At 44.8% G+C, this 14,670-nt stretch overlaps 2 protein-coding genes across 2 annotated transcripts in view; one reads left to right on the forward strand and one right to left on the reverse strand.

Moving 5' to 3' along the window:
- LOC105682970 (feline leukemia virus subgroup C receptor-related protein 2-like) overlaps nt 1-14,670 on the reverse strand; it is a 61,691-nt gene that overhangs the window by 46,224 nt on the left and 797 nt on the right. The gene's annotated exons all lie outside the window — the stretch shown is intronic.
- LOC105682979 overlaps nt 1-14,670 on the forward strand; it is an 86,232-nt gene that overhangs the window by 32,948 nt on the left and 38,614 nt on the right. Inside the window, exons 2-4 of the mRNA XM_012395244.3 lie at nt 7,722-8,084; nt 11,954-12,074; nt 13,165-13,340. Coding sequence (XP_012250667.2) covers nt 7,722-8,084; nt 11,954-12,074; nt 13,165-13,340 — 660 coding nt within the window. The remainder of the gene's footprint in view (nt 1-7,721; nt 8,085-11,953; nt 12,075-13,164; nt 13,341-14,670) is intronic.

Genomic DNA, 14,670 nt, shown 5'->3' on the forward strand with positions numbered 1-14,670 from the left:
TATCGGTCTATAATCATATCGAATTCCAATAACAGCCGATCGGCGTGTTCGGAGCCTTCTGCAAAATTGAAGGATTATTCGTTTTCGAATTTCTATAAGATTCATCCGTCGAATCGCGGTCACGTTCGGCGGGTGTTGGAGCTTTACGTTGCAACATTAAAATCGGATCGATAATAAATTCGTCACAACACCATGTAACTCGCCCATATTACCGACCATATTTGATTTACGTTCGGTCCAGCGGATTCGATGTCCAGGCGCCTGCAGTTTACAACAAAAATTAAATCCCACAATAATAGGGGTCGTCGATCGAACGCGAATTTCGTCCAATTGCGATTGATTGAACAATTGTTAATTTTTATCCGCTCTCGTTTTTCACATAAAATTCACGAAGCGGAGCGATCCCAACATTTTTCCCAACGTGACCCAACTCTTCTTTTTTCGGAATGTATTTCGGGATCAGAGAAAATACGAGACTAGATTCTTTCCGCTGCATCCGAGGAGTGAGGGGGGAGGGGGTGATTTTATTCCATAAACTAATTTCCGTCCAAGAGGAGGCGGACGGGCGAGGCGAGGCGAGAGGCTAGAGGCGGGGTATATGAGGTCTTAGGATTACAGGGAGATGGTCGGGAAGCGTCGGGTCCACGGCGCTGTGGTGGTGCAGCTGGCGGGGTGGTCGGCGAAACTTCTCTCGGGATATACCTGCGTTATATGCGATGAACGTGTATACCCCAGGTCCTGCAAGAGTGGTTTGATCTCTCGGAGCTCGTCGTTTCAGCCAACTATGCGAACCTCTCGCCCTGCCCTAACTTTGTTTCCAATTAGTTTCCTACCGAGTTAAGATACCGCCGGCGTGGTACCACTTCCGAAATACAGAATCTAAGAGGATCGCGAACACTAACAGCCTTGGAGAACACGATGCGCTCCTCGGACTTCCGGATTCTCCGCGAATTCATTCCTCCGAAAACCATAATTTCCTCTATCTCTCTCTCTCTCTCTCTCCCTCCCTCCCTACCGCCTCGTCCTTCTCCCCCGTTTGTTTCTATCCCATTATACTTTATCGCGTCGCTCCTCGTTCTCGTTTCACGCAACGTCCGAGAGAACGGCGCGAATTCAGCAATTCGTACGTCGCATTCCACGCGCGCTCCGTTTCCTCCCGAACTCGACTCGCTACCGAATTTTACACGTGATTTTTATTTCATTGTATTTCTCCGGTGGCTTCACCCCGCCACCCCCCCCTCGGATCCTTCGCCGCCGCGACCCGCGGCGAGCGCCACCCTCGGTGCGCCGATTCTCTTCAAAACTTTATATTTTACCTGACCTGAATCATTCGGTGGGGAATCGAATGTCACATGCATAAACTTCGCGCTATTCGCACAGGTACGACGCTGCGGAGTTAAAATTAGATGTATAGAATAAAAGGGAAGAAAAGAATGGGAAAGAAAGGAAAATTCAGCCGCCGAGCCGTGCGTCGTTCGACTCGGTGAAGTCGATCGGAATTCTGACCGATTCAAAATGGAGAACAAAAATTTCTATTTCGGAATATCGTGGAACCGAATTCGAAATATCTTTGGCACCGAACCAACGATCTCCACACCTCGGAAAGTAGAACTAATGATCGCGATAAAAATGCTGACAATGAGACAAAAAAAATTCGGTCTCAATTTTTTCTTCTTGTTTTTTTTTTTTCTCGAGGAGAGAAAAAAGCAGCATTTGTCAAACGGCGGTCACTTGAATCGCGTGAAAATTACCCGGTAATTCAATCGAGCATTTGGCGCGAATTAGTCTGGCGGATGACTCACCGATTTTCAGATGATAAAATGTCGTTATGTATTTGGTGCAAAGTCACCTTGGGGATTGATCGATCCTCGTTTTATCGTGTTACCAGTTCGTCTGCGTTGTTTCATATTTTTTCTTTTTTGTTGTTATTTTCTCGTTTCTTTTTCGGTCAAAAAGTTCATCGCCGATCTACTTATCGAACAACCTTTGACAACGCGATAATGTTCACGTGTATTGAAAAATTGTTTACTCGGCAATTAACCGCGATTATTAAAATGTTTCACGATTCCTCCAACCACATTTTATCGATGGTGTTTTTCTTGCCAAATCTCCCATCCCGCCCGCCGCACCGCGGTTATCTTGAGGCAAACATGTTTTCCATTATGAATATTTACAGGTTCTATTTTCTCGTATTTTTCTGCAATGAGTATCGTCTGAAAGTTTAAACAATTCTTCGACGTTTGAATCGAACAACATTTACAATCTTGAATTTGTTTTCAATTCTAATTTCCAATCTTCTCAACTCTATATGTATACAACGCAGTTGTACGCCCGCGGTTCAAATCTCGGAGAGTTTTTACCTTTCTTATTTACTCAAGTATTTCACGACTCCGGAGACGCCTAAAAAATCTATACCTATTCAAGAATCTTTCGAGTTACCGCGTGAAACACAAACTTTTACACAATCGTGCGATTTGGATTGTTATAAAAAAAAAAAAAAAAAAATGCGAAAACCAATCGAAAGGAACAAAAAATCGAGCCACACGCGTACATACCGGTGCACGGATAGACATTGAAATTCTTGAAAAAAATCTGGAAAAAATAATTAGCTTTGTTATAAATGATTTGTTTAAAAGTAAAAAAATAGCCGACGAATAATTCCCGATTCTTTCTTATCGAATTCAATGAACAGTTTATGCGACATGAGTGAAAACGAAACGAGGGGGTTTTGTGAGAAGAAAACGGAAAGAGATCGGAGAGGATGATGTAAAAAAAAAGGGGGATGGAGGGTCGGCATCGCTTGTATGTCAAAAGAACAAATATCACGAAAAGAGTGGAGGGTTTGAAGGGGAGCGCGAGCGGAAGGGATCTTCCAGTACCCAGTGCAAGGACACAGATTCCGCGAACGGACTGTTACGCAAATATGCAAACTTTGCTAGTCCGGAATCAATCGGTGGTGCTGCTTTTTCTCCAGCCACTTCTTCGTTCGATTCTTGCTCTCATTTCAGTTACGCCTCGGTTCGCCCGCACCCCCTTCAGCTCTGATTTTCTTCCGGCGGGAGAAAAAACTGTTCGAAATTTGAGAAAGCAAAAAAAAATGGTAAAAAATTGAAAAGTATTTACCTAACGAACTTTCTCATCACAGAACTTTCGCACGCGCGGGAAAAATGTGAGAGTTCTCCCATATTTTCCTGATCAAAGTTCGGCTGGATATATTCGAAACGAATCTATAGTGGGACGGCGCTAAGCAATAACGGCCTAACCAACAATTTTGACAAACTAGTAAAATCGACGAATTCTCGTTAAAGATACGAGTGATATGTCTATGTATTTTTGTATATTACATACACGTCGGGGAGTCAACTTGGGCAACTTGTATTGCAGGTATCTATGATTAAAAAGAAAAAAAAAAGAAAAATAATAAATGAATCGAGAAAAGAGATTAAAAAAAAAAAAAAGGAAGAACTCTATGCATATTTGCCCGCGTATTATTTATACGGAATTCAATTCTGTTTCCACGAGGTTAAGCGTGAAAATTGCATATGCATATATACGTTTATATGAATTCTTGCAGAATGTATAACCGACCGGTGAGACTGCAGTTCAATTCGGTTCACGCGTCTCTATATCGATGTTAATTTTTTTTTTTTTTTTCCATTATTTTCGTTTATTTCCAATTTTGTTTATCCGCATTAACGGCCGTTACGCGTGCACGCGTAACCAATGATAACGAGGTAAATATAGATCGTCGAAATACAACCAGCGCGTTATCACAACGAAAGGGGGTAAGGGATACGAAAACGAAGGAGGTAAAACAGGGCTGGTTCGGAGAAAAAATATACGACGATAGTCGCGTTGAATTCCCTGGGCAATCTCGCTCTTCTTCTACGTATACGTGTGTATGTATTTCTTTTATCAATAGATCAGCTGCTCGGCCAAAAAACTAAACTAACATCAGCCGTCAGATTTCTTCGCGTTAATACCCGGAACGAGATGAAGAGCGATGTTATAACAGGTGAAGGAAAAGCAGCCGCGAGGCGAGAGCCCGAGAAATTCCAATTTTCATTCAAGCAATCGCGTGAATATAGCCGGGCGAATATCGACGTTCGGAAGAGCTTCATTGTACCAGAAATACCGCCAATCAGTCACCGGGTTAACGTTTCGTCGTTCGAAACCTTCCTTCCCTCATTTCGTTTGATTTATTCCTTTTTTTTCTTTCATTTTTTTTTCTCTCCTCTTCTCAAAGGGACGAATAAGAGCAAGGTACTTCAAGGATTCGGAAACCATTGATCACCTGATCAGAACGATCAACGCTCTCGCTATAAAACCGTCCCGATACATCGACCGTATACATATACGTACGGTAGATACGGGGGGTGGGAAGAAGCACCTCGAACCTACAGAAATTCATCGAATCGAACCAAATCGATCCCGGGGAAAAGTGTAAAGAGGGAAAAAAAAAAAAAAAAATAGAAACTCGGTAACGCGTTCGATAAAATAAGATACTTTCGCGACGCTATCTGAATCCCATATCCGACGGTACGGTCGTACCGCCCCCCTCCCCCCCCCCCCCCCCCCCCCCCCCGCAGAGACTCGGTACATAAGGTATAGCTACTATAATTAGGTACTGCAGCAGTGATTATGAAGCGACGATTAGCCCTTTTTGCGGTATACTATCCTTAACGACTTTTACGCGTTCGTTCGGTCGAAATGAGTTTCAGGGTTTTAACGGGCCGCTCCACCAGCGAACTGCCCCGCGTAGGTACACGGGGGCAGCTTCTGCGCCGTCCCTGACCGCCTAATAGCGCCCGTCCCCCTGCCACCCCCCCCCTCAGCCCCCCGTTAGATGGCGGCCTCGATACCGTTCTCAATTATGATAAATCGCGTATAATTACAGTAGGTGGGGTCTCTGGATATCTGGCGACTAGCAGTACCGGCAGACCACCATACCAACGTGACTATCGCTGCACGTACACGCGCTAGAGAACCACCGGCACCAGTTTGCGCCGCTAGTACAGGCGAGAATGGCGTTTGAAACTTGGAAGGAGCAAAGGGGTGGTTTATAAAGGAACGAAGGGAAGGGGGAGAACGAGGGAGTGGGGGGAAGGGGCGGTGGACGATTTGCATGCGACCAACTTAATCAATGCCAACACCTCGTGAACCGCTCGGCGCGCAACATTCGCCATACATAGTTACGCGGTGATATAGTCAGAGGCGGAGAAGGGGGGGGGGGGGGGGGGGAGGGGTGGGTTGATTCGAGTTGCGGCAAAGGTAACCGTATATGCCGTACACATCCCCCCCCCCCCCCCCCCCCCCCTCGACCGAGGGAGGGGCGCCGGGGGAGGGCTTCGAGCAAAGGGGCTAAAAAATTGAGACGTAGATGATTAAAGTTAGATTAAGGGTGGATTACTACTCGAGAAGATTAAGCAATTACTCCACGAGATTATGTAATTATAAAAATAAATTTTTTTTCATACCTAGAAGCCCGCGCGATGCACGTTCCACTCCACACCTACGAGAGGGGTCTGCTCGGACGAGATCGCGCGCACCCTGCGAGAGAAAAATCGTGTTGGTTTCTTTTTTTTTTTTTTTTTTTCTTGTTGGTTTTATTCTCTTCTTTTTTGAAAGATAATAAAAGTTGAGATTGGCGCACGTATCGTAGGTACAGTGACGTCGATTTGGGCGGACAAGCAATTATCGGTGAAGGAGGGTGAAATTCGTTCATCTGAAATAATCCGGGATTGTCAGAGCAGGAGTTTGATAGATTTATGGCGATATTTTGATGCGGTTACACGCCGCCCTCTACCTCCCGTCCCGCGCTTCCGCATAGGTAGGAGATATAACGTCATAATGGATATAATGTGCAGGTATACTCTTTACAAGCGCGATATCGGCCCCTCCCTCCTCGCTTTTTATCGTTCGGCTATCCCCGTACCGGGCTATGACTTTGAATTGTTCGGAAGTTGAATTTTCCTCATCGACGAGCAAAGGTTTGATGGAATTTAGCCAGTCGATGGTTCCTCGGCCAAAGTCGAGGTTGAAAGTTAAACGAAACTCTGAAAATATCTGCGGCTGCGCCCCGCTAAAAATCATCTTCTCGAACTTAATGTTTCTTCCTCTTTTTTTCACATCATGTACTGCGGATATCGTCTTTCCGTATCGATCGGACGTTTTGATGTTTTTTTTTTCGCCTAAAATATAGCAAAAATGTACAACTCCGATATCCATTACCTTCCGCTGGCCTTCGGAGATTGGAAAATTCGTACAAGAGATACTTTCGGGGTCGTTTTTTTCCCGTCCCTGTTTCCTTCCGCGTAAATACGCCGTCGGCCATTTTCCCCATTGCGTAGAAACTGTATGATCTTTGAAAATTTCTGCAAACATTCGCACACGTATATATATATATATATAGGTATGTGCGTCGCGTGTGTGTGTAACTCTTGAAAAAATCTCTTCGGGCGAAAACCATCGCCGAGACTCCTTTCTCCTCCTTCTTCTTTATTTTCTCCTCGTTTTCTTTCCGCATTTTCTTTTTCCGTTCTCTTCCCTCACGCGGAGCACTCTTGTAGCGAGTACGGATATAAGGACAAGAAATGCACCGAGAGATAGAAAAACGTGAAACTGAGTTAACGGAACACGCTGCAGCACAAAGACTCTGGGCGAATATTTCGCACCCCACTGAGTTTCACTTACGCTCCACCGGCAACACCAAAGTCTCTCGCAACCTTTACAGCCAGCGTTACGCGTATATATATATATATATTCAGTTAAGGGTATGCGATAATGTTTTCCATCTGTAACCAACTTCGCGTCCCGTATAGAGAAAACACACACACACTGAAAATTCAGCTAACATTCTGCAGCGTCAGCCCGCATTTTCTTAATGAGAAGTAACGAGAAATTAGATGGTAAGTCTCGTTGATGAAAATTTGAACTTAAGTTAGAGTTCGAGTTTTGAATTTCATTTGTACCAAAAAAGAATGTCCTTCCCATTAGATTTTATTCGCACGCGGAACCACACGTCACACCAATTCGTACTACTCGACGTATTCACTCTCATTTTTCAACGGGTCAACAGCTCGTTCGCCGCCCTTCGAGCGACGATTAACTCGGCAGTTGCCGTTCGCTGGTTGGCGTGACCGAACCATTTTTACCTCAACTTATTCGAGCGTACGAAGTCAAAACGATTACTTTTGGGGCGGAGCACACGACTGTTACGGAGACAAATGTCTTCTTTTTTTTGTTTCTCGTTCTTTCACTTTTATTATGTTTGAGTAATCAACGGTTTTATTTCTCTGCAAAAGCTGGGAATAAATATATATTAATATATATATGTGCACACTTACGCTTCCATTCCCCCCCCCCGTTTAGCTCATCAAGAGCCGGTATCTCTGAAACGAACTTCAATCGATATAAGATCTGACAGTTCGCAAGAGCGTCTTTTCAAGAACGTCTTCCCCCTTATCGGAATATCGAAACTTCCTTCTCGCTCTCCCTTCGTCTTAATTGAACCCCCCCTCCCTCCCTTTCAGAATTTTTTCACCCGTCTGACGAATAACCGAATGAAAATTATAACGTGACGGAGTGTTGAAGCGAACGTCATTCGATAAGCGATGATAAAAAAGAAATCGGATTCCTTTTCTTTTTTTTTTTTTTCCCCCTCATTTCCATCAATAAATTCATTCGTCTTACGATTTTCTTCTCCATTTTTTTGTTGACAGATGCTGCCCAGATCGTGATAAAACACCAGAGCGTCCCTCCGCTGGTCCAGAGCGGCCAGACGGACTACATAATTCTCGACTGCGACTACGACCTAAATAATACCTCTACCAACGGACTGGTAGTGAAATGGTTTTTAAATGAGAACGATTTGGTGTATCAATGGATATACGGTAGTCCGCCGCAGTCGACTTCACCTGTCGACAAATACATCGATTCCACATATGAGGCCAGTCAAGATCCGACCGCAATGTACAGAGCGATGAAACTCAATAAACCCGGCTGGGATCTGACCGGTGAATATACCTGCAAGGTATCCACTTTCGTCGACGAAGCTACCGCCACCAAACAGATGATTGTCTACTGTGAGTACGAGTATTGAAATATTCCCGCTCGGTTTAATAATATCGCGATCCCCGAGTCGCTTCGGTCGTGAAGCGTTCGTTCGAAAAATGTCAGAAATTTAGACACCGGTCGAAAACTAGAGGAGGTAATGTTTGATCGTCGGTAGAACACGGGTGTACTTCGTTGACCCGCTAAAATCCACGCCGGTGAGAGAAGCGTGTGTGACTCGTAGAAGAAGGAAAGAAAAAAAAAAAAAAGAGAGTGAAAGGTAAAGTAAAAGTAAAAAGAAAATAGGAGATAAAGGCAGCCGGGGTCGAACGGACGGTACGGCGATCCAACCCCTTTAAAAGCTGGATCTATGCGGCCACGTTTTACTACCCGTCGATATATCGCGGGGAAAAATTTACTCTGTGCGAGAGTGGGTTGTCTCGTGTCCGAAAAAAGTTACGTGAGATCGGGCGGACCGGTATTCCGTGCCCAGTGTACGCGGGTTTCGTCATCCACGACCGAAGTTAATGGAGGGTGGCGATGGATAGAAATGGACGGAGACGCGGCCGAGTATATATTATTTCGGGGTAACGAAAAGCGGAGGTGAAAAATTTTCCGTTGATCAGAATTATGAGAGAGAGAGAGAGAGGAGAAACAGCCGGCAGAAAATAGTCAAATGTAGTCGTACCGGGTTCGCATGCCCGTGTGAAAAAAAAAAATAAAAAAAAAAAACGCGAATTTATCGCATGGATTATCGTCTGGAATTCTCAAGTTCCGCGGTTCGATATGAGGGAGCGAAATAACCGATGGGTTTTCGAAGGGGCGAACGAACTGTGGGGAAGGGGAGGGATGGAGTTTTCCACGCACTACTGCCCGTCGACAAACTCGGTGCCCATACAATTTGCATCCTGACCCCCTTCGTGACAAATGACGGTCGTCCGTCGTCCGTTTGGACCCCGTCGAATGGGGACTCCGTCGACCCAGAGGTAGCCGCGGCTGGCGGCAGCCCCGGTCGTGTGATTTCTTGAAAAATTTACCGTTTTTTTCCTCGGCGATTTTCCGTCTCTCATCCACTTCGGTGTTTCCTCCGCTTTCCTTTCTTACTCCGTCAACGGGACCTCGAAACTCCGGTTGGCTGGTCAATGAACGATGCCAAAGAGAGCGCGATGCGCCGTCGACGGAACACCGAGGAACGTAAAGTTCCTCCTTCCGAGAAGGTACGGGTCGGGGGAGGGGTTGTCGTCGTTTCACCCTAATAGGACTCGATCTCGTTGACTTTGCAGTTAATTAACAGGCCCCTTCAGATCTCCGAGATCATTTGTGTCGTCTGCTGCGGCGAAAATATCTCTCTCTCGATACTCGGTTTCATATTAATTTGCGAAAATACCGACTCGATCGTTTTCTTATCAGACGAACGATCCTTCCATACGCGCACTTGGAACCACTTCACCACATTTCTCGAGTACTACGTAGCGATCCATTCGGTCTCGTATACGTCTATACCCCACTCAATTTCGCGTTAAATCCTCGCCAGTTTTATGTGAATTATTTTCCCAAAGAAACAAAGTAAACAAGGAGGTTTCGAGATCGTTTGACGATTTTACGGGCTCGCGGTTCGATACACCCCCCTCCCCTTCCATCGATCCCGATTTTCTTTTCTCTCCGCTAGTCCTCCTCCTCTTCCCCCTCCATTCGTCCTTGTTCTATCCGTACAAAAGCATCGCTCGATTATTCGCCCAACCCGATGCCACAATTTCCAGTGTTATTTATCTACGGAATTTACGATCATATTTCAAGCACCCTCAACGATTTCGAGTTAGCGACACGCGAAAGATCTGCATTAAGTAAGAAGGGATTTATTTATGGAAGCGGGTATATATATACCTCCCCGACTCCGCTACCCATATCCCACCTTATACCTCGGCGAACTGAGGTACGAAACTAGCAGCTCGTAAATCGGGCGTCGGGGCTATATAAACACACTTCAAATTAAATATCGGCTGAACTTTATCACTGAGATGGTGTTGAATTCTCTGTTGCTTCTACGCACCTATCTACCCTCCGCGTACATATACATATACATATACATACATATACATATACATATACACATGTATACGCACACGTTCTTAATTAACGCCATAAATTTAGAAATATCAGAGCGTAACGTTCGCGTGCCTCGTATACCACGGGCGAGGGTTATATAGAAATTTAGAAAAGGTGGGAGCTGCCGTCTTCCCGGACCATGGGATTCATTAGGGGATGATTTAAACGCGGTAATGAAACATGCCCGGGGTTGCATGTGTACACCCGGTGTCGATGCCGGAGCCAAGAAAATACCTGTCCGCTTCGCCTCCCCTTCATTCTTTATTCTTCTCCCTTCTTTTCAAAATTTTTTTTTTTTTTTCCCATTTCGCGATACATCGCAAATAATTTCGCACGGAAGATCCCTTATTTTCCCGCATCTCCACACTGTCTTCCTTCTTATCCGGTATACTCCGGAAGTAATGGGATATACAGGTAAGGCTTTGGGATCGATTTAAAAACGGGGAGTGCGAGAGGCTGTAGAAATAATAATAAAACCTACGTATATAAGAGTTTGAAGAGAATATGGGGGGAGATGATAGGGGGAATTCCCGTTTCGAGTTGAAAATACGACCGTCTGACACTGTCTATCCATTACTATCGCGCCACCGTACGAGCTGTCGTCTAGTTCATTGTGTTGCTCTTTTTCCTCTTACTCCTCTTACAGCTTCTCTATTATTTTTAACATTTTTTCTACAGTTTTTCTTCGCGATTTCAACGACCGCACCTACGTCCACGAGAACGTGGTGTATGAAACATATCCAGATCCACGTAGATTTTCGTGATTGTATTTTTTTTGCAATTTTTTTTTGCAATTTTTTTTTTCAAACCATCCGTTTTATTTCTCTATTTTATTATCACTTTGTACCAGACAACGAAATATTCAGCTCCGCGGAGATCGTTAGACTTTTCTGGCGAAATAAAAGACAGAAAGGAGAATCGATCGAATGGTAAGGAAGATATAGTTAAAAATGAATCGACTCTGTACGCGGTATCTGTGTATAGCTCGCGAGCGGGAGGGAGGGAGGGAGGGAGAGGGAGCTAAGGGAAGAGGTCGGTTTTCCACTAGCGCGAGACGTCCGCGTCGTCGTGGCGTCGATACCCGAAGGCCTCGTCGAAATTGGTGGGCTAGGGGTCGTATACCTATATACACTTGGGATAAATATCAAATACCAAACGGAAGCTTCCGAGCAGCTAGGCAGCCCACTCTCTTCCTTCTTATTCTTCTATGGAACATCTTGATCATTTATTCACTCCCTCATTTCTTTTCCACCTCCCCCCCGCCCCTCCGCAAACCTCGAAAATTTCAAGTTATTTTCCCGAGGAAAGTTATATCCACCCACACGCCGTAAATGCTTTTAGAAATTGAATTCTGAAAAACCGACTCGCTACACGGTGACCCGTTTTCTAACTAGTTCCTACAGCGAACAACACGTGTACACGCACACCGAGAAGAATTTGGAAGAAGACGGGAGAAAAGTTTTGGCGAAGTGATCGTTCATACTCTCCGTCTTGAAATATCGTCGCGCCTGTAGAAAATATTTTCCAACGTCTTCTATTTCCTTCGCCCGTACGCCGTAGACATTAGAAATAACAACGGTCCGACTTCAATCGGCTTTACTTTCCATCTCAATTTCTTTTCCTCTGAAAAGAATCCGATCCAACAATCCCGAAAGAGGATCGGCCGACGGAGTGTAGAATTTTTTCGAGCGATGATCCTACCGCGCATAGTTCGCGGGTGTAGAGTCTGTAACACCGTCTCATTCGAATGTTGATGCGCGTATACCTGTAATGGTTATGAAAATTTTTGTTTCAGCAACGGAAGATAAATTTGAACTGATACATAGGAAAAAGAGCGTGAACGGTGCGGACGGCGTGGAAGTGACGTGCGTCGCCGAGGGTCTCTTCCCCAGACCCACCCTCGACGTCTCCGTCGAGTGAGTATATATACATATATATATATATATAGGTATATTCTTTTTCCTATCATCCTCCCGCAGCACGGACGGGTTCCTGGTGCCAACACCACACAGACTAAACCCTGGATGCGCGTGAATTATCCACCCACGATTATTTACGACACTTCTTTCCCAACACCCTTCAACGCGCCAGCTACCACGTCGTATCTAAGCCCCGACGGGAAAAATAGTACGCAGACTCCTCGAAAATCCCGTATTAATTCACCCGCTATTTTTTTTTCATTTTTTATTCCCATTTTTTTCTCTCTCTCTCTCTCTGCCTTGCATATTTTTTATCATCATCCATTTACCCGCCCGGCCTCGTCGTTCTCTCCCCGTTTATGTATATAAATGCAATTATTCCGTTTCGCACAATATACGTTGAGTTGGTTACTGAAAAGTAACTTCGAATAACGCGTGGCATCCGCTCACTTTATTTTTTTTCCATTTTTTTTTCTTTCCATTTTTTTTTCCGTTCTCTGAATAACCGAGTTTTGGCTCGGCGTAGCGCAATATTGGTTGGGTGATGTAGCGTGAAACGTGCAGTTAATGAAGACGTTGGTGTATTGCAAAGTTGTACGGGTAGGGTCAGTCGAGTGTTCCCGAAGTCAAAGTAAATTACTCTCTTTCTCTCTCTCTCTATCTCTCTCAGATATGACGGAGTGTGGGAGATGGAAGATAAATTGTAATTTTTCCCACGCGATTTTCGGAAAAAAGCACAAAAATTCCCGATCCCTTTACTCTCATCCCGTCAACAATAACGACCCATTGAAATCTTCCGCATGCGCTCCCCGCTTTACATCGCAATACTCGACCCGCGAATCGCCCTTAGCGTCCCTTTCGTAGACCTAATTTAATTCCGGTCACTTGTAGAGCTACGGGGCACGTCACATGGCGTGAGCATTTCAAACCACCCCAATTTTTGCGTATCAATAATTTAACGGGGGACGAAGGCTGGATCGGCGGTTCGCGACGGTGAAATTCGTGATTCGTGATTTGTTTTTTGTTTTTTCGTTTCTTTCCGTTCTTGCGATTGATTGATTTCGGTTTTTCGTTTTCCATTTTTCAGGGGAATATCTTGGGAACAGAAGCCTGAGGTGACGCAGAGTGAAGATAATCGTTACGCGGTCACGACGCGAATGGAATTGAAGGATAAAGACGTACCGGATCCAGCGGTCGTAATATGTATCCTCGGAATTCCAGAGGCGAACTACAACGTCTCGCGACAAGCGGTCTACTATCCTGGTGAGTAGTTAGAGAAACCACGGGAGCTCCGAATTTTGTTTAAAAGTTCGGCTGCGTACTTTCAATTATCCTCGTATCCCGTGACGTGGACACACCGCGCTGAACCGCAGGTGAAAATGTAACGCGATCGTTGAACGGCTTTTTTCTCTCTTTTTGTTTTGTGCCGAGTATTTTTTTTTCATTCCGATCGTTGTCTTGAAAATGACTGAAAATGCGAAAATCAGCGAGTGATTGATAAACAATAATTTGTGGGCATTGGCGTATCAGCGGTAAATTTCTATGCATTAAAAGTAAATCGCTTTTATCGCATAACGCGGAGCCGTCAGCTGCCAGCGAAACTAACTGAAACTGGCCGTGAACCTTGACCATCATCTCAATGAAACTGCGATCACCGCTCGGAAGTCGGGTGGTCAAGTCGGTAATTTTTCTCTCTACTCAACAACGCGACTCCGTACGGCTTCTAAAAATAAGTTAGGCGACGATCGAAATTAAGCATCACGTACAGATCGTGATTTGTATCTCGAATCGAGTGATATCGTTGTCGTAAAAACGCGTTGAAAATTTTCAATTTGCAAATGACTTTCGAACCTTTCCAATTGTCTCCTACGAACGTAGTACATGTGTACACGTACTGCGGAATTCGGAGTTTCGATATCACCAATTGCCGAAGAGGATTCGATACGGATCGATGAAAAAAAATGTTACGCGTATGCCATGTGAATTGTGGCCTCAATTTTCTGGGGGAATGAAAAGCGAACCAGAGAACAAGACGCACAATTCTAATGAAAATGAACACCAGGTGCCGTTTCAAGTAGACATTCGCTACATTGAGCTCGTTTGACTTTTCTTCGGTTACATAACGCTCTATTCGTCAAAGGCGAAGCAAATCGCGTTTGTCGGAACCATAGAACGAACGACAGTTCCGACGTCCGCCATTCCACACCCTGCCGTAGTACAGCGGACCCCGCTCGCTCGAGCTTTGTCATTTGATCCATTCAACGTTGCTCTCTATACTCTCGTAATTGGACGTTGAATTAATCGACGTGGTATGCACCCAACACGCATAACACCCACGTTATACTCGTCCAGGTACAAAATGGATAAAACTGACATCTGTAATGATCTCGTTAGCTAATCGCCTCAACCTGCAGCTGCACCAGTGGTACCCAAAGCGTGATGAAACAAATTGGGGCCATCTAAATAATGTTTTTCGCCAGGTTTCGCATTTCTTTTTTTGGTTTTTTTTCGGGTTTTTCGTTTTTTTTTTTCTCATCCCTTTCATCATCGATACATGCATGTGTTGTACACGGAGTTTCGACTCAACGATTAT

Source organism: Athalia rosae, chromosome 6, assembly GCF_917208135.1.
Source record: "Athalia rosae chromosome 6, iyAthRosa1.1, whole genome shotgun sequence".
Classification (NCBI taxonomy): Eukaryota; Metazoa; Arthropoda; class Insecta; order Hymenoptera; family Athaliidae; genus Athalia; species Athalia rosae.